The sequence below is a fragment of the Chelonoidis abingdonii genome, chromosome 3 (genome assembly GCF_003597395.2).
Source record: "Chelonoidis abingdonii isolate Lonesome George chromosome 3, CheloAbing_2.0, whole genome shotgun sequence".
NCBI lineage: Eukaryota > Metazoa > Chordata > Testudines > Testudinidae > Chelonoidis > Chelonoidis abingdonii.
The window spans coordinates 143,669,034-143,693,219 of NC_133771.1; the positions used below are offsets into that span (position 1 = coordinate 143,669,034).

General features: G+C 40.7%; 1 protein-coding gene across 1 annotated transcript in view; it reads left to right on the forward strand.

The window, feature by feature from the left end:
• The window catches only part of FMN2 (formin 2), a 238,261-nt gene that overhangs the window by 59,302 nt on the left and 154,773 nt on the right, over positions 1 to 24,186 (forward strand). Inside the window, exons 5-6 of the mRNA XM_075064186.1 lie at positions 17,970 to 19,606; positions 20,762 to 20,906. Coding sequence (XP_074920287.1) covers positions 17,970 to 19,606; positions 20,762 to 20,906 — 1,782 coding nt within the window. The remainder of the gene's footprint in view (positions 1 to 17,969; positions 19,607 to 20,761; positions 20,907 to 24,186) is intronic.

Here is a 24,186-nt window from a genome sequence, read left to right on the forward strand (position 1 = left end):
AATGTGAAACTAAGGCTTCTTATAGACTATTTTTGTGGCAAAAGAAGTACCTAGATACTGTAGAGCATAATCAGCTATGTCTGATATGAGCACATAGGACAACTGGTATAGTTGCAGCAAAATACTGGCAATTTAAAATTGCATATAATAGCTACCAGACGACTAAGATCTCTGAATGAAGCAGGATGCTCCTCAGCTAAAACCATTTAGGAAACCTGCAAAGGATTTGTGAAAGGTAGATATGGAAAAGCCTGTTTTAGGTCATCTGGTCCATTTCCATGCCTGTTCAAAGTTTAGTCCTTACAGTATATTTTCTAACTTTTCAGCTTTAAAAGCTCTTTTCAGACTGGAGTTCACCTATCTAAAGTGATCTCTCTTTCAAAAACTGTAAAGGTATTTATATAGTGAAAATAACAAAGACAGTACCAATAAAAGAAGCCTGCTCTAGTGGATTTTCGGAGCCTTTTGCTCTTTCTGCTTCCTTGAAGATCTGTCTGCAAGCTCTCCCCAGTTTGGACAAAGAGAGAAATTTTTAATACTGTAATTTCCACCCAATTTTTCCACCACGCTTTGCCACTAGGAGGTATAAGATTTTATATTAATGAGGGAAGAGGAGAGTTTCAGAGCATTCTACTTCAGGAACTCCAACCCCAGAGCTAAATCCAGAGATGGCAAAATAACTTCTGTCCAGGCACCACGCTTCTTCCCCTCTGGCAACTTCTTTCCTCTCAGTGGCACTGCTCACCAGTGCATGAAGTGTATCTGGTCAAAAGGGGTCACAGATCTGGCAAAGAACATTTCTACAACTTGAGCTAGGTTGCAGACAAGCATGTATTTCAGTTTTGCCTGGGAGAAACTTCTGATTGACCTGCTCTCTCCATTTCCCTGCCTCCTGGGCTAGAGCAGCCAATTGGAGCTGCTGTGGGAAGTTAACAAAGCTTTTTACTTCTTCCCATCAGGAGCAGACACCATTTTTAGGGGACCTAGGGAGAGGGAGCAAAAAGAATGCAACAGCTCATAGTTCCTCTGTTTGCTCCCCTCCTGTGAACAGTGGGACTTCTGCCTCCCCTTTGCGACCCCTGGCACGGGATGGGAGAGAGGGAACTGCATTGCAGTCCCCACTCCTCTGAGGCTTGGGGAGGAGAGGTGAAGAGTCCCAGGAGCTATAGAAGGAGCAGAATGAGGCTTGGGTTGAGAGAACAGATGGGGGACAAAATTGATTGGGGGGCTGGAGGGAGCAAATCACGGGGGCAGAATTGATGGGGGATGGGCAGACAGGCAGATGTCATGTGACTTTCGTTTCAGTAGAAAAATATAGACCATTCACTTTTTTTCCAAATTATTCTGCCACTGACTCTTACCCCTCTAAATACCCTGCCCCGCGACGTCAGTTAATGTTTCCAAAGTCTTGTGCTATGTCCAAGAACAAGAGAGTTGTAGCAGAAAGGAAGGTGTCTTATAATTGCAATACTGTTGCATATAAGCCTGTTTTTTGCTCTACAGTGGGTCAACCCATGTCTTAAAGACAGTAGATATTTGATACTTAACTCCCCCCCCCCACTTTTCAGGTCCTTATAGTCTAAAAAAAACAAAACAACTCTCTACTTTTTAAATATTTTGATAATTCTCCATTAGACACAACTTGAGTGCTTATCTAGAATATTACGTAAACATAATATTATGGTGCAGGGCATTTTTTATTTAAACGTGACCACTCAAATTGAATTAATCATTTTGCTGAAGATGGCTTATCCTAAGTAATCCTATTTCAGGAGGTGGGATGACTTTGCAATAAGTATTAAACTGCCTTCATGACTAAATACTTGGTCATCGGGAACTTTTGAATTTCCTGTGCCCTAGAATTTCTGACTTTGTTATTGACTCATTTGGTCCATCTCTATCCCAACTAACAAATACTCCCTCAACCAAAATTATAGGTCTTTTTGGGGAATAGTGTACTTTCCCAAGTACTACTAGCTAACCAATAAAATAATTTTGGCAGTTCTTAAATACTAAAGACAGATTTATATTTCATGATCTATTGATGTATTTTCCAGCAATATCAATAAAAAAAAATTATAGCTTTGATGATCTCACATTATCTGACGTATTTTGTCCCATGCAGTAAACCTTTTCAACTTTAAAAGATTATAAATCTGATTCATGGAGCATCTCCCCAGAATATAATGCACTGATGATGCACAGTCTTCCTGGCTCAGATGAGGAGTATTGTTTGTAATACTTTGCACCAACCTTTGGTAGCAACAAGCTACTAAGAAAAAATGTTTGGAGTTGTACCACTGTGGCAAACAGAAGCTTGAAATAACTTCTGTGCCAGGGAAGATAATGGAGCAAGTAATTAAGGAAATCATCTGCAAACACATAGAAGGTGGTAAGGTGATAGGGAATAGCCAACATGGATTTGTAAAGAACAAATCATGAAACCAATCTGATAGCTATCTTTGATAGGATAACGAGTCTTGTGAATAAGGGAGAAGCGGTGGATGTGGTATACCTAGGCTTTAGTAAAGCATTTGATACCATCTTGCATGATATTCTTATCAATAAACTAGGCAAATACAACGTGGATGGGGCTACTATAAGATGGATGCATAACTGGCTGGATAACAGTACTCAGAGTAGTTATTAATGGTTCCCAATCCTGCTGGAAAGGTGTAACAAGTGGGGTTCTGCAGGGGTCTGGTTTGAGACTGGCTCTGTTCAATATCTAAGTCATTGATGAAGATATTGGCATGGAAAGTATGCTTATTAAGTTTGCAGATGTTACCAAACTGGGAGCGATTGCAACTGTTTTGGAGGATAGGGTCATAATTCAAAATGATCTGGATAAATTGGAGAAATGGTCTGAGGTAAACTGGGTGAAGTTCAATAAAGACAAATGCAAAGTGCTCCGCTTAGGAAGGAACAATCAGTTTCACACATACAGAATGGGAGACTGTCTAGAAGGAGTATCGGCAGAAGGGATCTAGGGGTTATAGTGGACAACTAATATGAGTCACAATGTGATAGCTGTTGCAAAAAAGCAAAACATGATTCTAGGGTGCATTACGCAGGTGTGTTGTGAGCAGCACGATAAGTCATTTCTCTTCTCTACTCTTATTGTGTCCAGTTCTGGGCACTGCATTTCAAGAAAGATGTGGAGAAATTGGAGAGGGTCCAGGGAAGAGCAGCAAGAATGATTAAAGGTCTAGAGAACATGACCTATGAAGGAGGGCTGAAAGAACTGGGTTTGTTTAGTTTGGAAAAGAGAAGACTGAGAGGGGACATGATAGCAGTTTTCAGGTATTTAAAAGGGTGTCATAAGGAGGATGGAGAAAACTTGCTTATCTTAACCTCTAAGGATAGAGCAAGAAGCAATGGGCTTAAACTGCAGCAAGGGAGGTTTAGGTTGGAAATCAGGTAAAAGTTCCTAACTGTCAGGGTGGTTAAACACTGGAATAAACTACCTAGGGAGGTTGGAATCTCCATCTCTGGAGATATTTAAGAGTAGTTTAGATAATGTCTATCAGGGATGGTCTAGACAGTATTTGGTCCTGCCATTAGGGCAGGGGACTGGACTCGATGACCTCTTGAGGTCCCTTCCAGCCCTACAATCTATGAATCTTGAGACTTAAAAAAGCAAACTTCTGACATCTTGAAAGGTTAGCGTGTCATCACTGTATTTGAAGAAGTGATCCACAAAACAGTAGTTGTAAATAGCAAGGGATTCCTTTAGCACTCCTATATGTTCATACCTAAATAGCTTTGTGACAAGAAACATATGCTTTAGTCTGGCCAAAACAGTCCCTTGGATCGAACAGGTTGTTTGAAGATGGATTATCTCTGCTGAGTAGTGGTTCCCCACCTGTGGGATCAGCCCCTGAGGCTGATGGAAGATCTCTTTGGGGAGGGAAACTGTTCCAGCTGCATGTGACCAGCAACAAAGATGGTAAGGAAAATAAACCCAACAGATTCTCCCAGAGCTGCCCCTGTATGATTCTCTCAGAAGATGGGTGATGTGCTGTCGGTGAGAGGGTTAGCAGCTGGAGAGTCCAGCAGAGACTGGAGGAGAGGTGACGGTGTGTGCGCGCATGCGCACATGTATAGATGGGTTTACCAGACTCATGCTCACTGCAGAAACTCTCCCAATCAGGCAGGCTGAAGTGGGAAAGCTGTGTGTGACTAGTGGCCCTTTTTAAGCTACTTGTTTGGCTTCTAATCATGTTCCTCGTTCAGGTGCACAAGCAGGAGGCACCAAGAGGTTCTTGCTCCCTTCACTCCTTGCATGGATCCTTCTGGTAAGTGGGAAGGGGAGTGCATGTGAACAGCATCAGCATAGCTATTGGGACAGTTTGTCCCCTCAGAAAGCATGGTTACTACTGTGTAGATTGCAGAATATTCACCTGGAAGCAAGGTATGAAAGCTATGCTCAGAGTGGTCACCTAGATTTAATCGTCTGGTACTGGACTAAGGATAGAGTGAGACAGGCTGTCTTTTTGGAAAGAAAATATTCCATTGCTGATCCCACAGTTGCAACAGCCTTACTGATGAGGTCTTTCAGAGGAAGTACCTCTTCTGTGTCCTCAACAAATGGAACTAGATTTGGCATTCAGAGATTGAAAGGATTTTACTTTCCAAAAATAGTGTTTATCAGTGGCACTGAAACAGTTTTTGGAGTGGGGATGCTGAGCTGCAAGCCTCTTAGCCCTGTGTGTGCCCTACACCACCCCGTAGAGCTGGGGCCGGATGCAGGACCATGGCTCTGGGAGGTGGGGCATGGACAGGGGTAAGGCTGTGAAGACTGGGGTCATAGCTAGGGGCGGGTGCAGAACCACAGGCATGGGGCTGGCAGCCGGGATGCTGGGCACAAAACCTCTACACCCCTACTTCCCATGCTTATGATGTTTATGTATAAACTAAAGAACCCTGGAAACTAAAACAGCAGATCTACAGCTATGCCACAGGCAGCTCGATAGCAAAAGCGTCTCCACAGCACCATGTCAATATACATCAGTCCCAACCTGGAAATGATTACCTCCAATTGCTCCTTACTGTGCTGAGTGAGAGTATGTAACTTCAGGGTTTTTTTTGTTTTTTTTGTTTTTTTTAAACTATTTAAAACCCTTTTCCCTTCCTCTTGAACTGAATAAAGCCAAATTTTGCTGGAAAAAATACAGATTTTTACACTCTAATTTTTTAGATCAAATAGATTATGTCAAAGTTGGCCTACGCAACCTTGGGGCTGCAGGAGCATGAGTATTTATACCCAGGTGTACAGCTTTCTTTTTAGATTTAATAACAACCCCCCTGCTTAGTCAAAAATGGACAGAAAGGAAAGAAGCACTCAGTGTGACTCAATGGATTACACAGACCCAACAACAGCCACTACTGAAGGATTCACAGGAATGATTGAAATCCAAGGCCCTTGCTTAGCCTGGGAACAGCAGCAGCTTCATCACAAGGCAGGTAGCCTCCTTGCAGATGGCAACTACCTGAATTAATATCTAGTGAGGGCCTTAAGGAGCTCTGGCTGGATGTTGAGTTTATGTCCATCACTGAAGATCTGTCTGTAAAGATGGATCAAACTTTCCTAAAGTATACTCTCAGGATGTTATAGAACTTATCTAATTGGATCTTTATTTTTAGATACTCTGCCAAATTCTTGCTCTTATTTTCACCGTAATTTCCAATTTCAGAAGTAACTATATATTTTCCGTAATTAGCACTAGCGTCCACTCTTCGGGGTTTAGTTTCATTTTCTGTATGGTTCATAGTTTCTTGAGAAATCCTTACAAATATTTTTCATGTTTTTAAAGTCTATAAGGAAAATGGATCAAGATTGTCTTTTTTATATTTTTAAGAGAAGAATAAGTTAAGGATGCCCCTTTAGAATCTTTTACTTCCACAAGCTGATTTACCCAAGAAAATTTACATGGGGACAAAGGGATTGGAAAACAGCAGTAGATGAGAGATAATTACTTCTCCCATGTTATCAATACCTGCAATTGATCTATTGGTTTCTGCTAATGCCAGGATTTTTAAAGGGCCTTACATGAAAAATAAAAACAAGTAACACAAACACAAGTCAGAAATAAGGGGAACAGCATCCTGAAGTGTCCCTTTTCAGCCACTAGATGGCAATTACTTATCTTATCATGGGGAGTGCAGAGAATTTTCAGGTGTTTTCCAGCAGAATTCTTAAGGTACTTCTCAATGCGAATAAATATATCTATCTGATTCAGACAATAGGGCCTGGGTTAGCACTATTGTCTTGGGGGAAAAAAAACAACCTAGCATCTAGTGTGTGTAACCTGACTAAGACCTAAATGGGTATTGGAACATTTTGCAACACTTAAGAATAAACTGAGTCCTGAAAATAAAAAGTCTGAAGACTTTAAATCTCTTGAAAGTTCTGCCTTGTTGTGCACCCTTCGCTCTGCACTACTCCTGGAAGTGACCAGCAAGTCCCTGCAGCCCTGAAGGAGCGATGTCTCCACGTGCTGCCCCTGCCCTGAGTGATGATTCCAGACTGGGAACTGCGGCCATTGGGACCTGCGGGGGCAGCGCATAGGGGCAGTGGTGCACAGAGACCCCCCACCTAGGAGCCAATGCCAGAGGGGTGTGCGGCTGACATTTCCTTTTACACTGTTTGGAGAGCTTGTCTCCTAAACAATGAATGAATGCACTCTGCATTAGGGTTGGTTGAAAATTTTCTGATACGAGGTTTTTTGTTTTTTTTTTCCAAGCAGAAAATGCCAATTCTGCAAAATCAAAACATACAGCAGGACAGTATCTAGTTTGATGAATTCTTGTTCTGAAAATATCTCAAAGCATTTTGTTTCAATAATGTTGAAACATTTCATTTTGACTTGATTTTGTTTTGTCTGTCTTGTTTTGAAATGACTCTTATTTCAACTTATATATTTTTATAATACAATATGGAAGTTTAAACGTAATTTGGTCAAGGGCTTGCTGATGCACAGTTATCCTCTCCCACCCACCCACTCCTGCAACATTTTCAGATTCTTGTAACTTTTTTTTGGTGCAGAGCCAATAAGTATGGGGGATTTGAGCAGTGAGTTGGAGTGGGTTGTGAATTCAATCCTTGAGGGGGCCATTTAGGGAACTGGGATAAAAATCTGTCTGGGGATTGGTCCTGCTTTGAACAGGGGGTTGGACTAGATGTCCTTGTGAGGTCCCTTCCAACCCTGATATTCTATATGTGTGTGCACGCGGTGGACAGGGGGTGAAGAAGTGCAAGAAGTGTGGATGTGGGGGGGGTGCAGGATAGGAGCTCTACTCCTTTGCCAGTTTGCCTGATAAGGCATATGTGCTCATTGTGATTACCCCCCCAAATAAAATATTTTGGAATATTTTGTGAGAAATACAACAGTGACTTTTTTGTTCCAATTCAGAACACAAAACAAATTTCAAAATGGAAATTGAGTTTTGCTCAGCTCTACATAGTCTGTACATTCCTGTCTATCACAACATATATTAATCACTGTCATTATTAACAAGTGAATACAATTATAAAAATATTCCATCTCTAAAGCTGATTTTTTAATGAAGAAGAAAATCAATAAGAGCTCCCCAAAGAAAAACTGTTAAACTGCTAATTTAAATGTGGACCTTCTCACTTGTTGGAAAGATGAGTGGAAATGAAAGGAGCTAGTATATGTTCACCACTGCCATTTAAAAATGTTTTAGCATAGTGATCTATACTAAGTCCTCTGTATTCAATTACAGCTATGATTACCTTTACAAAAGCAGCCTATTGGTTTTATGCCTGAATCATAAAAAATAAATTTTCTGTTTTAGCAATTGCATACACTTAATTTGAGGTACCAATAAATTCTAAGGTAAAAATATTCACATTTTAACAAAAGTTCCATAAAATGCTCTTTAGAGAATGCTTTTTCCCTGAAAGAAAATTCTTCTGAGCACATTTCTCTGGCAGGACAACCTGAACTGATCTCTGAGTCTGGCTGCTACTCCCACCTAGTTTACAGGACAGCCTAGAGCCAAAATTGGCCCAGAAGTGAGGTGCCTGATTCTTCTCTTGCCTGTATCAGTCTTCCACAGGGGTAACTTCATTTACTTTGTTGAAGATTCTAATGATTTCTGCCTATCCATTTTTCTTTGTAAAAATAGGTGTTTCACTAAATTTTAAGAGCAATACAAATTATTCCACTGACTTGCAGAGAAAAAACCATTGGGAAATGGTATTTAATTTATCCATGTTCATCCCTTTGGCTTGTTTTCAACCTATACATTGTGCTACAGAGTGAGAACCTAAAAGTAAGATTGCCTAGTTGGTTTCATTTGTTTATAGTTAAATTCTAGTCTACTTGTATTGTCCCAGATTAGAACTGCAAAATGTAAGCAAGATACATAGTTTAATATAAAATACACTTAAATGGTCTTTTCAATTTAATATTTTAAGCTGTTCATTGTAAAATAAGAGTGCTTGTATGTAAAGTATTTTCATTTAAATTAGCTTGACAGTATCCTTTTGAATATGCATAAAAACATATGCATAAAACAAAGTCTAAAAACACCAATAGGCCCTGCCTTGCATGTAGTTGTATATTGAATAATACAACTAACTTCTACCTTTGATTATTTACCTTTCCCTTTAAAATGGCAAGTAAGGCTCTTTCAGACCCTCACACCAAAAAGTTTTTGATCCCCCTGGAGACCTAAATAAGGCTCATTTTCTTTGAGTGACCTCATGCTCAATGATGCAAGACATATGGAGGCCTCTGTCTTCACTTCTAATATTGCCTTCCACCTCATCCTCTTCTTGGAGTTGTTAGAGATACCTACTATCAACTCAGCCTCAGGTTTGGTGATGGACAAATTTGGTTCCCTGATTCCAATGTCTCTGCAATTCTGCTTCACCAACCTTTGTCTACCTGGGTTTTTTCATAATATCAGGCTCACATTTCAGGGATGTGAGAGAGTACCAAACCCCTCCTATAAGGGAAGATAACATTACTGTAAATATTTCTTGATGCCTACTTCTGATGCATAAGAATTTTCTAGCATGTTATGCCCCAAGTACCTTCCCATCTGACCTTTCCAGGCCACCAAACTGGTGGAGTGTCCCTCAGTGACTAAGGCTGTCCTGTCTGAGCCTGCTGATAACATGCCTGAGACAATGACAGCTTTTGGGGACCTCCTACGATTCTGTGGTCTCAGCAGTATCCCTGAAGACCAGAAATTGCTTGTTTTCCTGAGCTTTCTAGAGAGTCTTTGGCTCTGGTGTCTGAATGTCACAAACTCTGGACAGTTACCCAACGTGAGGGAAAGTCAACCCTTCAAGCTCGTGAACAATTTCTTGTGCAACTCAACTCTGAAGCTTCAGGAGAAGGAATTAAAGGGGGGTTGTGGGCTCCCCACATGTACACTGCCTCAACATGCCCAATTTAGAAGAGGATCCAGTTATTAATGGCTAGGAAAATCATTCCTAACAGAAAATAAACTAATCTGTGGATAGTAAGACCATATATTAAAGCAATACAAGACACATGCCTGTATTATTCTTAATACTTACAAAGGGCATAACCCTCTGCAAACTGAGCTACAGACAAAGTCTCTTTTGCCAGTCTTTGGCTCTATTTTAGGTAGGCCAACATCTTCAGAAGGGGGCTGCCTAAAGTAGAACCAAAGACTGGCAAAAGAGACTATTTGTCTGTAGCCCATCTTGTGGAGGGTCATCTCTTTTGTCAAGTGTGCCAGAATGTTAGTGTCCATGACAGGTCAAACTGCTATATTTCCAGCCCTAGGGCAGATGAGATTTAGTCTGGGTGAGTATGTTCTAAAGTTCTTATGATAAAAGCTTAACCAAAATTTCTGGACTTTCCTAACCTAAAAACTCAACCTACATAAGACAAATTTACATAAAAGAAGCAAAGAAAGGAGATGACTTATGTAAATTGCTGATTGAAATGGTCACTTGAAATCAAGCCGGAAATAAAATACCAACAGGCCACATCTCCTGACCTTTTAAGAAGTCCTTCATCCTCAACCCATCTGCTCCATTAAGAGGCAGGACTACCGCACATTCACAGAGTGGTGACAGAGGTAAGCATGGTATTGTTGCTTCTTAAGCTAGAAATCTTAAGCTTTTCTAGCCCTATTGTGGCAGCCCCCTCTTTGGTCACTAGTAGAGCATCTGAGCTGGCAACGATGACCATTCCTGTTCACTGATGTTGCAAAAAAACATTCCTTGTGCTATATTGCAAAGAAGTACCATATTAGTGGAAGGTAATATGCTTGGCTGGTGTGTTGTCTCCAGGTTGCTTAAAGTGGTGAGGAGACAACTGATTCATCTAAGGTGTCTGAGGTTTAAAACAAACTCATTTGAGGTTCTTGATTGTAGCGGAGTTAGGGAAAATCCTAAAAGGACATTTCATTCCTAGTGCACTCTACTAGGGATATGTCTGCACTACGAGCGCTACAGCAGCACGGTAGTGCTGTAGTATAGATTCTTAGTACAATGACGGAAGGGGTTTTTCCGTTGCTCTAGGTAGTTAGGTGAATGGAAGAATTCTTCCATTGACCTAGTTGTGTCCACATCAAGGATCAGGTCAACCTAACTATGTCATGCAGGGTGTGACATTTTTCACAGCCATGTGCAATGTAGCTAGAATGATCCAAGTTTTAGGTATAGACCAGGCTTAAGGGTCTTGGGATTTCTTGTAAAGATAGAAAAGTTTATTTAACTCCCCTTTTCTCCATTTTATGGGATTCCATCTTTCTGAGTTTCTTTATAGATGCCACAACTGTGCCAAAAATCTTTCCCTGACCTAAAAGAATACATTAGTGTCAGGAAGTGGAGTCTTATTCTTCCATAAAATCTGTTTAGCAGTTAGAAATCCTAAAAATGGGGTGAAGAACAGCTGGTTAACTCTAAACTTGGGCAAGACAGAGGTGAGGCTAGTCAGCAAAGGAGTATTTTGAAGAGTTTGCAGGCACCGAGTGCTCTGCCTTTGGTTGGAGGCATGCATTCACAATTAGTCAGAAGTTTAGGAGTGCTATTGGATTCCTCACTGATGCTAAGCTATATCATGTGAGAACATCTGCAAGTAATGCTTTTAGCCAATCAGAGATTGCTGAAAAGACTTCGTCCCATCTTGGTAGTTGATGATGTGACCTCAGTTATTCATGCCTTTGTTACTACTTAGCTGGAATATAGCATTGTGATATGCCTCGGCATGAAGCGTCCTGTGCTTAGAAAACTCCAACCAATATAGAACTCTGCAACTCGTCTCCTCAGCAACATGGGTTACCATGAGCCCACTCCTGTTCTCCACTCTCTACACTGGCTTCCCTTAGAATATTGAGCCACAGTCAAGTTCTCAGTTCTTATCTTCAAAATGTTCAATGGCCTAGGCCTAAAATAGCCAAAAGATTACCTAACCCTCTGGGTTGAAGACTGGTCAACAAAATCACTCCTCTGGTGGTAAAGAACAAAGGTAAACTTCATCTGTGCCAGAGAGAGCTTTTTTTGATGGGGCAAGCCTGAGACTGTGGAATGACTTCCCTCAGGAGCTAAGGATCATCACAAACCTCAGCGCCTTCGACTCAAAGGTCAGGTGGATTTCTTTGACCTTGCTTTCTCTAACAAATACATCTATGCTGTTATATTTAGAAACTAAATCCTACCACAACTAAATCTTCCAGTGTTCACTCTTCTCCCCCTTGGGAGAGGATGAGAGAACAAAACATGACATGGTAACTTTGTTGCTTAATGCACCACTGGAAGGTGCTCAGATACTAATGTGATGAACGTGAGATAAGAACGTACATAGAACAGAGCATTCAGGCAGCGTGAGGCTTATTTTGCTATCACTGTTTAGGGTATAGCACTTGTCAGATGTCACTGAGAATAAATAAATTAAAACTTCTCTCAGTTTGGAAGGCTACCTTTTGGTGTTTGTACATACAGCTTCTATCAGACAGCACCCTTATGTCTTATCTCACTAAACTAGGGGGCACAGGCCAAAAAAGAGAGTATATTCTGATTGTTCAACATGTTTCAGAGACAGAAGAATGTAGTAGCAATTCCCTGTACAGCAAACCTCCTTGAAACTCAGGTTTTCATTTGTTACATTTGGGAACTGCTGAGCTCACTCTATTGAGAGCTCCTTGAATTGCATGACTCTGAATTTCCTCACAAGGTTCACACACAGTGGGCAGGGATATTTTCTGTATCCTGTATAGGGCCTTTCAGTTCCTATTGTGTATGGTACCTGTTTTTATTCCCACTCTCTTTCAGTACAGGTAAATAATATGGAGAGTCCAGAAAAAGCACTTGTAGTTCCATATATCTATAGTTCTATATAGACCTCTAGTTCTTTCTAGATTTCCCTGTAGTCCTGGGAAAATTAAACACAATGACACAAATAATGTGGAACTAGAGGGAAAGCCCTACTGTTACATGTCTTTGCTGAAATGTCTGCTGTCAGGAAACCTTTAAAAATACAGGATTCAAAGCCAGAAAGCACAAAAGGAAAAACAATTTTATAAGGAATTAATTCTGTCAGCAACATTAGAACCAAAATTATTTTTGAGGGATTCAGCTTTAAATAATTGATTGTTCTAACAAGTGAAGCAGCAAAGTAAATCTTCCACTGTCATTAAAACATTTGCCTGTATGCTAGTCTCTGTTTTTCCCAGGAATAACCTAAGCCTGGAGAGTATGTTATACTCCTCAGAGTATCTCCCTTCTCAAACCTGTGGAATGCTAATATATTAGGAGAAAGATGATATCTAGAAATTTGAGCAAGAGACTGGGAATTAGGTTTTCGGACAGTGACTTTTCCTGAAGCCCTGGGCAAAGTAGTCAGTTTCCAACTCAGTGTCTACAACTGTAAAATAAGTGTGTGTATATATGTCACAAGACAAGTAGGAGGATTGATTAGATAATATTTTGTAAAGTATTCTGAACATGAAAACAATTCAGTGAATGCCCAGTAGCAGTGTGTCTCATTTAATAGCATTCAACATCTCCAGCCGCAGCACTGGAGACTTAGCTGCTAAAATACCATGTCTCCTTTCTTTATGGTGGGCTGCAGGGCTCTCAGAATAGATGTTAAAACTTGTTAACCTTGGACCATTAGGGATCTGAGAAGTTATCAATTTTTCCTAACTGAAAGGCCTAAAACGCATTGTAAGCTTGTGCTGTGCTGTACAGTCACAGATAAGCAAGACCTGCAAGCCTGTCTGCTGTTTTGCCTGGAAAAATTTATTATTCTGTGAACAGAATGGTTAAAAAAGAGAGTGCCTTCTTCCTGAAAACCTAGTAGAATCAATACAATAAAGTTTTGGATAAAATCCCAAATGAAAAATTGTAGGCTTAGTGTCTAATTATGGATCCCACTCAGAGAGAACTTCATCTGGAGCACTAAGTAACAAATTGCTGAAGATTCTCAGAAGTGGACAAATGCAGCTTGGTGGCTTTTAGTCTCTGACACTAGAAACCTGTTAATTTCCAAAAGTAGAAAGTAATGTGGCTTTATTCTTGAAATATTACAGATTATGTTTGATTTAAGAATGGTAGTTTATTTTCAGAGGGTAAAGGTACATTATTTTCTGTCTCGCCACCAATTCTGTATCTCAGGGAATGTATATCAATGTGCATACATATTTATTTTCTTCTTCCCAATTCTTGAATCATACATGCTCAATTTTTCCTGGATAAAGTGAGGCTTAAGCTTCCACCTTTCTTTCTTCCTTTACAGAAAGAAGACTACCTCAAAGTACCCATGTCCTGGGTAAGAAGTCTAAGCAAGGCTGAGGTCCCTCAAACATCTTTTAAGCCACACAGTTTTCTGCTGTGGAGTTGTCCTTTGGACTTTAATGTGGACCTTTCTCATGATCAGTCTTTTACCTGGGCAAACCTTTCAGGTTCCTGGGAAGCAACTTTCATCTGTGTTTACTTGTGCAGCAGAAAAATTTCTTCCTTTTCTGTTTCCATGAACGTTACCTATTTTTAAGTTTCATCAACCAGTGCTTCTAATCTTTCTTCCCAATGAGAGATATTAAAAGCTTGCTGTGACTTATGCAAATCTTGGTTTAACTTCAAAGTGTCTCATTCAGAACTGTTTGCCAAGGGAAGGCAAACCCAAGGCATGAGGGAAGAACTCAAGTCTTTTTGCTGGGGGAAGGAGGGTTAAAGGAGCTTTGGGCTGCCATCTTAATGGGCAAGGTAAAAAAGTCTTTATTTACTTCAAACATACAGAAATGGCCTGTTCTAAAAGCAATGGTAGTTTGATTTAACCTTTCTGTGAATTATTGGCTATAGATATTCATGTAGGTATACTTTAGTTGTACTGCGCAGATCCTGAATTTTTTTTAACTTGCAGCAAAAGAACTGAAGGGAAGAGGTCAATGATCATAACCAGACCGACTATATTGGCATTTCAAATTGAGGACACCCTTTAAGTGCCCCATATTTAAATGATCACTAAGCATTTGGAATTTTTTGTTAGTGTGAATGTTACAAAATTGAAAGATATATTTGAATGATTCAATGTTTTCTCTCTGGCTGAACTCATAGGAAGAATTCCAGTTTCCCCTAATGAGATTTTTAGATTCTATAAACTAAACTAATCTTTTAAGGACATTCTAGGAGATGTTTCAAAAACCAAATCAGTTTGTATGTGGAAGGTCATTGTCTTGTTTTTCTTGAAACAATCCTTTCATCTCCTGAAAAATGAGAGATGCCTGAAAAAATTAACTGAGGCAAGATGTCCTAGCTTGAGACAAATCTTGGAAAATATTTGGGTGTTAAAGTAAATTATTTAAATTGCTATATAATCAAAGCATATAAATACTGTTTTCCCCAATAAATGTAATTGGTATAAGTCTCTTTGAACTCACAAATGTTTTCCAAGATTTGTCTCAAGCTAGGACATCTTGACTGAGTTAATTTTTTTTCAGGCATCTCTGGGACCCTGATAGACTGAAACAGTAAGAACTTGACAAGAAATCCACTCCCTCTTTCCTTATTGTGTAGCCTCCTATCTCAAAAGACTGCTAAAATGAAGGAATGCACTGCTGCTTCATGTGAAGATCAGCTCCATTGAGCTATCCATTTTTGTTTGCCCTTGGAGTAATTGCTTAATATATCACAAGATCATTGGGCAATTTTTTTTTAAATGTGATCCTGAAGCTTTAAAATTCCTCTTTTTCTTGCAATAGATTTTCAGACCCACAGGATGAATTCCATTGTGTAACATTGAGTTCCAGTGCCTTCCTGCAGGTCAAGTGGAATTTTAAGTTTCAAGGACTATATTTTGTTCATGAATATAGTAAAATGTTAAACAGGACACTTAGAAGTGGCCCTGTGTCCTGAATTCATATTAACAGTGATGATTCTTCCCCAAGAGATTAATTGTTGCCATATTAAATATTCTTAGCGCATTAGCTTCAAATAAAATGGATCAAATTAAACTCTAGTGTAATTCCATTGACTTAAATAGGTTTGTGGCAGGGATGAAATTTCTCCTTTAGATACAAATTGGAAGGCTATATCTTTAATAAAAGTTGTATTAGTTAAACATAAAACAAATTAAAAGTGGCAGCCAGTGAATATTACAGTGGCAGAAAATGGATGGTCATATTTCTCAAGTGAATTCTTAAGAGTTGAAGTTTGAATTTTTATGGGTATTTTATATGTATAAATAGTCCTAGTATGTGTGTATTTTATGTTTATTTTTGAGAAATTGATCTTAGAGTAATGTACGTACACCAGAATAATGCGGATGGGTGAAGTTTTTTAATATTCTTTTCATCATACTTTCACATTCTAATCCAAACTGTTTGTCCTTTATATCATAATAAAGTTTTTCAACAAAAATCTTGCTAATAAAATGGATTGAATTTTAATAGGATGCATAATAAAAAAAAAAAGATACCAGCAGAATATCCTGTAACTGAGGCTGAAGCAATAAGCAAAGCTTTCTCTTAGCCTTTCTCTCCGGGTTACTGTTTAAAGCACTATGTAGTTATTGGCTGAGCAATCTGCTCTCCCTCAGAGTCAGCCCACCGCTAGACAAATATGTGGTGACCCAGTCCCTGCTTTAACTTGTTACCTACACATAAAAATCTGATAGGGAGAACTATTTGCCAGTATTCATAATTTTAGATCCAAATGAGACTTCAGACTTTCTAGGAGAATGAGCATTGTAACTTGATGTAAATTGCTTCAAGTAGACAGCAATCTGAGTTAGTCACTTGTTGCTGTTTCATTTTAGTGAATGCTTTAGGAGAGCTGGGAAATCCCAAGATAAATACATGCCTGAAATGCTGTGTTCAGAAAACAACTCCATGGAAACAATTTTAGTAAGCTATGAATATATATTACTAATAGTGAGAACTTTGCTTACAACAAAGAAACCTGTTTTCTAAATATTTTCTTGTGCCATAGTATAAGATGACAAACATAATCTTCCTGACTGAAAGACAAATAAAGGCTATTACTCTGTTAGATATTGGGCATTAATTTACAGATGCTTCTATGGGACTTTTCACCATTGTGTCTGAGACCAGTAACTCTCAAAACATTCATGGATGAAGCTTGAATTTGACCTGTGAGGTTTAGCATTTTACAGAAGGGAGAGAGAAGGTACAAAGAGGTTGTAACTTGCCGAAGGTCACCAAGGAAATTGTAGCAGAGGGTGGGAAAATAAACCCCACATCTCCTGAATGTCTATAAAACAGACTGCAAAACACAATCTCCTTTCGGACTCTCTGTTGCTGATCTGTTGTCCCAGTCAAGAGAGGATACTATTAAAAAAATCCTAAACATTTAATGAAGTACAGCATTGAAAAAAATATGTTCAACTTTAGCATTCCTGTTCCCTTAAATCTCTATCTGGGAACATCTGTATTAAAATACTTCTGAATTTCTGATGTATCTGTTGTCTGATTAGTTCCTTGGATTACGGTCCTGATAAAGCACCAGTCATTACCATTCATTATTGCTGGGCTACATCGTTTCCTTGTGATGCATTTTAATAAAGCACATCTCCATTTAAACAGAACACACTCCATTACTGGTATTTATTTAGGAACATAGGAACTGGCGTATAGAATAATTCATATGTTCCAGTAATCCATTTCCAACAGCAGCCAGTACTAGATGCTTCAGAGGAAGCTGCAAAGTTGGCAATTAGGGAATAACCTTCTCCTAAAGGAAACTTCTCCCTAATCCCTTTTGTTAATGGTTGTTTTATGCCCTTAAACATGGCCGTTTTGATGCTTTCTGAACTTGGGGAGTAGTTCTTAATTTTGTCTTATTTCTTGTTATGGTTCTGCTAGCTCAAATGCTATGCTGTGTAGCTTACTGTACTCAACATGCAGGACTTTCTGCCATCATAACTTGGCCATGAAAACCAGAATGATTGCATTCTTTTCAAAATTGGTTCCCTATTTTTTTTTCTTTTATCCATTTTCAGGTGAATAAGGCCTGGCTGGTTTAGCATGTATTCAAATGTAACATTCAGTAGTTCACCCGGTCTGTCAGGCACAGTAACAGTGAACTAAAGAAATACTTGAAATGTTTTCAATCATTAGTGAAAATTTGTGCAAATTTAAATATTTTACATATATTACATCTAACTACAAAAAGAGAGTTGCAGTACTTTTAATCCACTGCTCTGTGGTTCCTTGTCCATCTTTGGAAAGCAGTACTGTAGACAGGAGAATAACATCGCAATATAAAGGACATACATGCTGATGAAATCATAATCACTAATTATAGTGTGAGTGCCTAAACTAATTTCCATAGTAGGTTGTTTCTGGGGATATGGTGTCTCCGTTCTTACTGAGTGTAGAAGTAAATTGCTTTCTCTAGCTCTAGATGGTGCTAATCCCTATTTAGCTTCACTGCCTGCATGTGCTGATAACAGTTCTCTTGTCTTTCTGTTTGTTGACTTTATCTTTTCTTTTTGAAGGATGATTTTGAGTTGAAATCTGAGGAACGTGCTAATGTAATTCAGCAGCTGGAGCAAACCATTGAGGATCTGAGGACCAAAATTGCAGAACTGGAGAAACAGTTCCCAGCAACAGAGGCACAGATTCCTTGCAGAGACCAAGAAAGTGAGAGTGGACACTCAGTTTGTGGGGAACATGGTAATGTGGATCTTCAAACAAATGAAGAGACTGTCCTACCTAAAACTGTTTTACAAGTAAAATCAGTACAGACTTCACCAGTAGAAGATTGTTTTACACACTCAAAGCCTTCAGCCAACACACTGCCACAATCTCCTCTCGACCTAGAAGGAGATAAAATTGAATGGCCATCTCAACAATTGCCAACTCTTGAACTACATCCCACATATTGTTCTGAAGTATCTTTAATTCTATCACCAAAACTAATCTCGATGCAGCTGGATGAAAGCCAGTCCACAGAAAGTACATCACATCCACCTCATCCAGGACCTGACACGGATCTGTCTGCTTTGTTTGAAGAAGCGACTGTATCGTCAGCTCCCCATCGGTCTCAACGTACTGAGAGTGTGACTTGCAGTGAATGTTTCCCTTTGGTATCCTCTGAACCCACTTGTAGCATCCCACCCCCACTGCCTGGCACAGAACTATCTATTCCCCTGCCTGGAGCAGGAGGCTCTTCCTTCACATCATGCTTGCCTGGTGCAGATGTCCCATCCCCACCACCTTTGCCTGGTTCAGAACTTTTCTTGCCTTTGGCTGGCACAGCAATGCCACTCCTGGGCCCCTCATTGCCTGGCATAATTATGCCGCCACCTCTACCCCCACCTTTGCCTGATGGAGTGATGCCACTGCCTCCCGCTCCCCCATTTCTTCCATGTGCAGGAATCCTACCTCCGGCCCCTCCTCTGCCTGGGGCCAGAATACCTCCAGCCCCTCCTTTGCCCGGTATGGGAATCCCTCCCCCTCCACCACCCCCTCCTTTGCCTGGTATGGGAATCCCTCCCCCTCTGTCACCCCCTCCTTTGCCTGGTGCTAGTATCCCATGCCCACCTCCTTTGCTTGGTATGGGAATGCCACCCCCGCCCCCACCTTTGCCTGGTGTAGGTATACTGCCCCCTCCCCCACCTCTTCCTGGTATGGGGTTGCCGCCCCCTCCCCCACCTTTGCCTGGTGTAGGTGTAGGAATGCCGCCCCCTCCCCCACCTTTGCCTGGTGTATGTCTGCCACTCCCTCCCCCACCTCTTCCTGGTGTGGGAATGCCACCCCTTCCCCCACCTTTGTCTGGTGTATGTCTACCACCTCCACCTCCACCTCTTCCTGGTATGGGGATGCCACCCCCTCCCCCACCTTTGCCTGGTGCAGGTGTACCACCCCCTTCCCTGCCTTTACCTGGCATGGGAATACCACCCCCTGCCCTGCCGCCACCTCCAACTGGGGCAGCTCTTCCACCACCAGCCCAGGGAGGCTTCCTGCCAACTTCTGGCCTTCCACAAGTCTGTGGGGTTCTTCCTCCTCCATTACCAGTTGGTTTATTTGTAATGGGGATGAACCAGGATAAAGGGAGCAGGAAACACACAATAGAACCTTCTCGACCCATGAAGCCTCTTTATTGGACAAGAATTCAGCTTCATAGTAAAAGGTAAAATATGTACAACGTGAAGATGAAGAATTTTGTTTTTGCCCCAAGCCTTTTTCAATAACATGGGGTGAAATTAACTAAGTGCTTTAGTGTCTTGTAAATATTCTTTACAACATACACATTTTCAGTATAATTGCAATTTTAATTTTAACTGGCATTTAAATAAAATGCCCATTGCGTTTAGCATTTTGTATGTTAAAATGAATCTTGAACTGCTTATTACCCATGAAAGCTATTTTACAAAGGTAATAATTCAATATTGTCTTTATGAACTACAGAGAGCATATTAGTGAGAAGTGCTATTTTTTCCCATTTTTATCTAGAACAGGTCAGTGCGGGAGGGGGGGGAATGTATATTTTTGCTGTTTGAGAAATCTTTTAAAGAACCATTTTTTGGATAACTTTGGGCCTGATCCTGTGGACCCTCAGGGTTCTGTGGACCCTCAATATGGTGATATGTGTCAGGCATTTTGTGACTCAAATGTAAGTCGCTTGTCCCTTTTCCCCTTTCCACCAGCACCAAGGTCCTGTCTCAAGCAACTTGCAAACTCAGATAGTTTATGCTCCTCCAAATGAATCCATGATCTGCTGACACTCACTCCCCATGTCTCCTACCTTTTGATGTAAAAGGTCCTCTTGCCTGTAACCCTCGTTGCTTGACGCTGCTCTGGCTTACGTCAGATTTGTTGTTAATGTATTTTTCTATTTTGTGGAACGCCTATTGTTTATAGAAATACGGATTTTATACTGTCATACTCATAGGGAAATACTAATTATGATTTCAGTAATATTTTCTCTCCCTGCCTACCACTTCCTCCATCTTCATACTTTTTGCCACTTAATGGTGGATTTATCTTTCTCAGCCCAAGCTTATTTCCAGGTCTGTTTTTTTAATATACTGAGCTAGTGATAACCCAAACTGTGTGGCACATGTGAATATAAAGCAGTTTGAAGCATATTGAGATGTGGAAAAAGGGAAAACTCAATACATAATTAAAAAGGAGTTCAGATCCAAAATACAATCTATTAAATTCCTGCTACTCCTGCCAGTAGCAGTCACTTAAAAATACTATTAACATTATTTTTCTTCATTCCACCATTTGTGACTATATTTAGTTTGATATTGCTCTACATAGGTCTTTTGCTTAACTTTAGAGATTCTAATGCTTCACTTGTGTGGGAAAAAATTGAAGAGCCTTCCATAGATTATCATGAATTTGAAGAACTATTTTCCAAAACAGCTGTTAAAGAGCGGAAGAAACCAATTTCAGACACCATCACAAAGACAAAGGCTAAACAAGTGAGTAGTCTTCTTTTCCCATGCTTTTGGGTTGGTATCTATCTATGCATATCTGGACTGCAATAGGAAGCTGTGATGTATGGGGTTGGTTTGTTTTGTTTTGTTTTTTCAAAATGTTATTCTATATGCTATTTATACACACACGCGCACACGGAGAGTATGGGTAATAATTTTAGAAGCTATCTACATTTACTAACTTCCTCTATATTCCAGGGCCACCCAGAGGATTCAGGGGACCTGCGGTAAAGCAATTTTGGGCGCCCCTTCCATAAAAAAAAAAAATTGCAATACTATACAATACTATATTCTCGTGGGGGCCCCTGCAGGGCCCGGCACAAATTGCCCCACTTGCTCCCCCCCATGAGCAGCCCTGGGAAAAATAAACCTTCTGCATCTCAGCACAAGCCCAGTTTTGAGAGAACTTCTTTATAAGGTATCACTGGTTCTCAGCGTCAGCCAGTGCTAAAAGGCAATAAAGCTCATTAAAAGGGTTGGACAAATATTTTCTGTCAAAACTTTTTCTGGATTGAAAACTAGGGGTTTTTAAAAAGCGGGAAAAAAAATCACGGACAATGTCTGTGGGTTTGTCTTTAGTATAGCTTATGTACATACTCCATGAACTGAGCATTTGAGCTTGTTCCAGAATCTGGGATGAGCCTATGTTGTGAAAACTGAAATGCTCAAAATAGCATATGCATGTGAATGGACACAGGTGCTAAAATTAAATTAACCCAGGGGGTCTCAAACTGGGGATCAGGACCCCTCAGGTGATCACAAGGTTATTATTGGAGGTTGCGAGCTGTCAGCCTCCTCATCAAATCCCGTTTTGCCTCCAGCATTTATAATAGTGATAAATATATAAAAAAGTGTTTTTAATTTATAAGGGGGGAGGTCGCACTGAGAGGTTTGCTGTGTGAAAGGGGTCACCAGTATAAAAGTTTGAGAACCACTGAATTAGCCCCTCTGAAGCCTCAGGGAATGCAGGGGATGGGGGTCTCCCTTGGTAGGGCTGGGAAGGATATTGCTTTTCTCATGTGATCCCTCCCCCTGTGGCTAATTTTAAATGAAGCTACCCTACCCTGACATGAATCTCCCTATGGCACTGAAATTAAATATAGACTATAATTTGGCATTTGAGAAGTGAAAGAGATGGTTGCCCTAATGGAAAAGCTAACAGCTTGGCTCTTCTGCAAGCCTCAAACTGCTGAATGAGCTTTAGGGTACAGAAGGCTGTGCCTCCCAAACAGCGTGGCCCTGCCCTCAGCTGACCCTCACCCACTTCCTGCCCCCCCGACTGCCCGCTCCCCCTCAGAATCCCCGACCCATCCTGTTCCTTGTCCCCTCACCGTCCCCCAGAGACCCCACTCCCAACCACCACCCTAGGACCTCACCCCTGCTCCCTGTCCCCTGACTGCCCCGACCTCTATTCACCCCCCGCTGAGTCCTGACAGAACCCCAGAATGCCCATGATCCAACCCCCTCTCCCCTCGTTCCCTGTCCCCTCACCGTCTCCCCCAACCTCTGCCCCCTCTCCATCCCTAGGACTTCGTACCCCTTAGCCACACACCCCAGCCCTGGCCCCTTACCCCCAGCTCTCTTGTCAGCCTGAGCCTCATCCCATCCAGCAGCGTCCCCCGACAGCAGCAGCGTGGCTCCGGCAGGGCCCCTGAGCAATTTCCTGCTCAGAGCCGCGTGGGAAGGGTGCGGGGCTGTGAGCTCCAGGCTGAGTGGAGGGAACTCAGGCCCCACTGGAGCTCCTAGCCCCGCCCCCCTACCATGCGGCTCTAAGCGGGACAGGGTTCAGGGGCCCCGCCAGAGCCACATTGCAGCTGTCTGGGGACGCTGCTGGATGCACTGAGGCTCCGGGAGAGGGGCGGAGGTGGGGTCGGGCCAGGGAGGGAGCCTCAGCCATTTTCGTGGGGGGCCCCCGTGAAGCCCGGGACCTGGGGCAAATTGCCCCACTTCTCCCCCCTGCCCCCGGGTGGCCCTGCTATATTCAAATGAAACTCTGTCCCTGTATTAATTGCTTTTAAAATCTTTACATGGTGTCTGGAAGTGGCTAGAACAAACTTAAAATAATAGCCAGAAACAAACCTCACAACTTTTAATATCCTGTGTCTGGGGGGAAAATAAGATATGCAAATATGATTAAACTGTACATTATAGTTGTGGTTGTTCCAGAGTACACTTCACAGCTTTGTTTACTTACACAATTATGGACTACATGCACCAATATAAAAGTTAATGGAACTAACATTTCTGATTTCAAAAAACTCAATGATTTCAAGGTTTAAACTAAGTTATGTTCCTAAAAGCATAGTTCTTCATTTCCATTAAAATAGTGAGTTTCTGAAGAAAAAAATTATCTTCTAGCAGCACAGATGAAATTTTAAGTATATGTATCTAGCTATATGTAGCATCTAACATTAATATATGGGTATATGTGCACAATATATAGTTTGCAATGTGTTCTTATTAAATATTTTAAAGTGAATTTAATGGGTGAGGGTGGTAAGAATTTAGTGACTTATCTGATAATCAGTACTTGAAAGTTTCTGTCCATCAAGGTTCTTCCACCATAAAAATAACCACAGTAACTGAGCTTATTGTGTGTGTCTGTTTTTATATAGTACATGCACATGAATGCATAATAAAAATGAAAAAGCAAAATGGAAAAATATATTGATCAAAAAACTTCTTGAAGTGGAAAAGATTGCAGGAAATTGGGAAAAACCAAGACTATTATAAATGTAAAGATTTCTAAGCAGGTTAAACCTTGATACGTAAGCTTTTGCAGCTTCACTTCTACATGAGCATAAAGAGAGTTCTGAGTAGTTATTTGCTCAAAATAAATTACCTTCCAATTAGTCTCTCTCTTGTTGTTACTTGTATGATGATCAGATTGACACAGGAATGACACACAGGAACATGCTCTTATTCAGAACTGGAATGAGCAGTCGAAATTGTCATTGTCTTGCAAGTGTGGTGGTGGTTTCTCTATGGTTGTTATGGTTCTCATGTGTCCATATACAGGATTTTTCCAAAACTAGACTGCTTTTTATAACAGCCCTCTTCAATATCTTTGTGCCATAGATTTGGCAATGTTTAGTGATAATCTTTGCACAGACATTATTTGACTAGGTTTTGTTCCTTTAGTGCTACATGACATTTAAAAAGTTGGTCTGTCATTTTGCCAGCCATTCAAGCATGCAATAGCTTCTAATTGTGTGTCAGCATCCAGGGATGGGGAGCAGCAGAACTGACAGTATAACTGGGATTG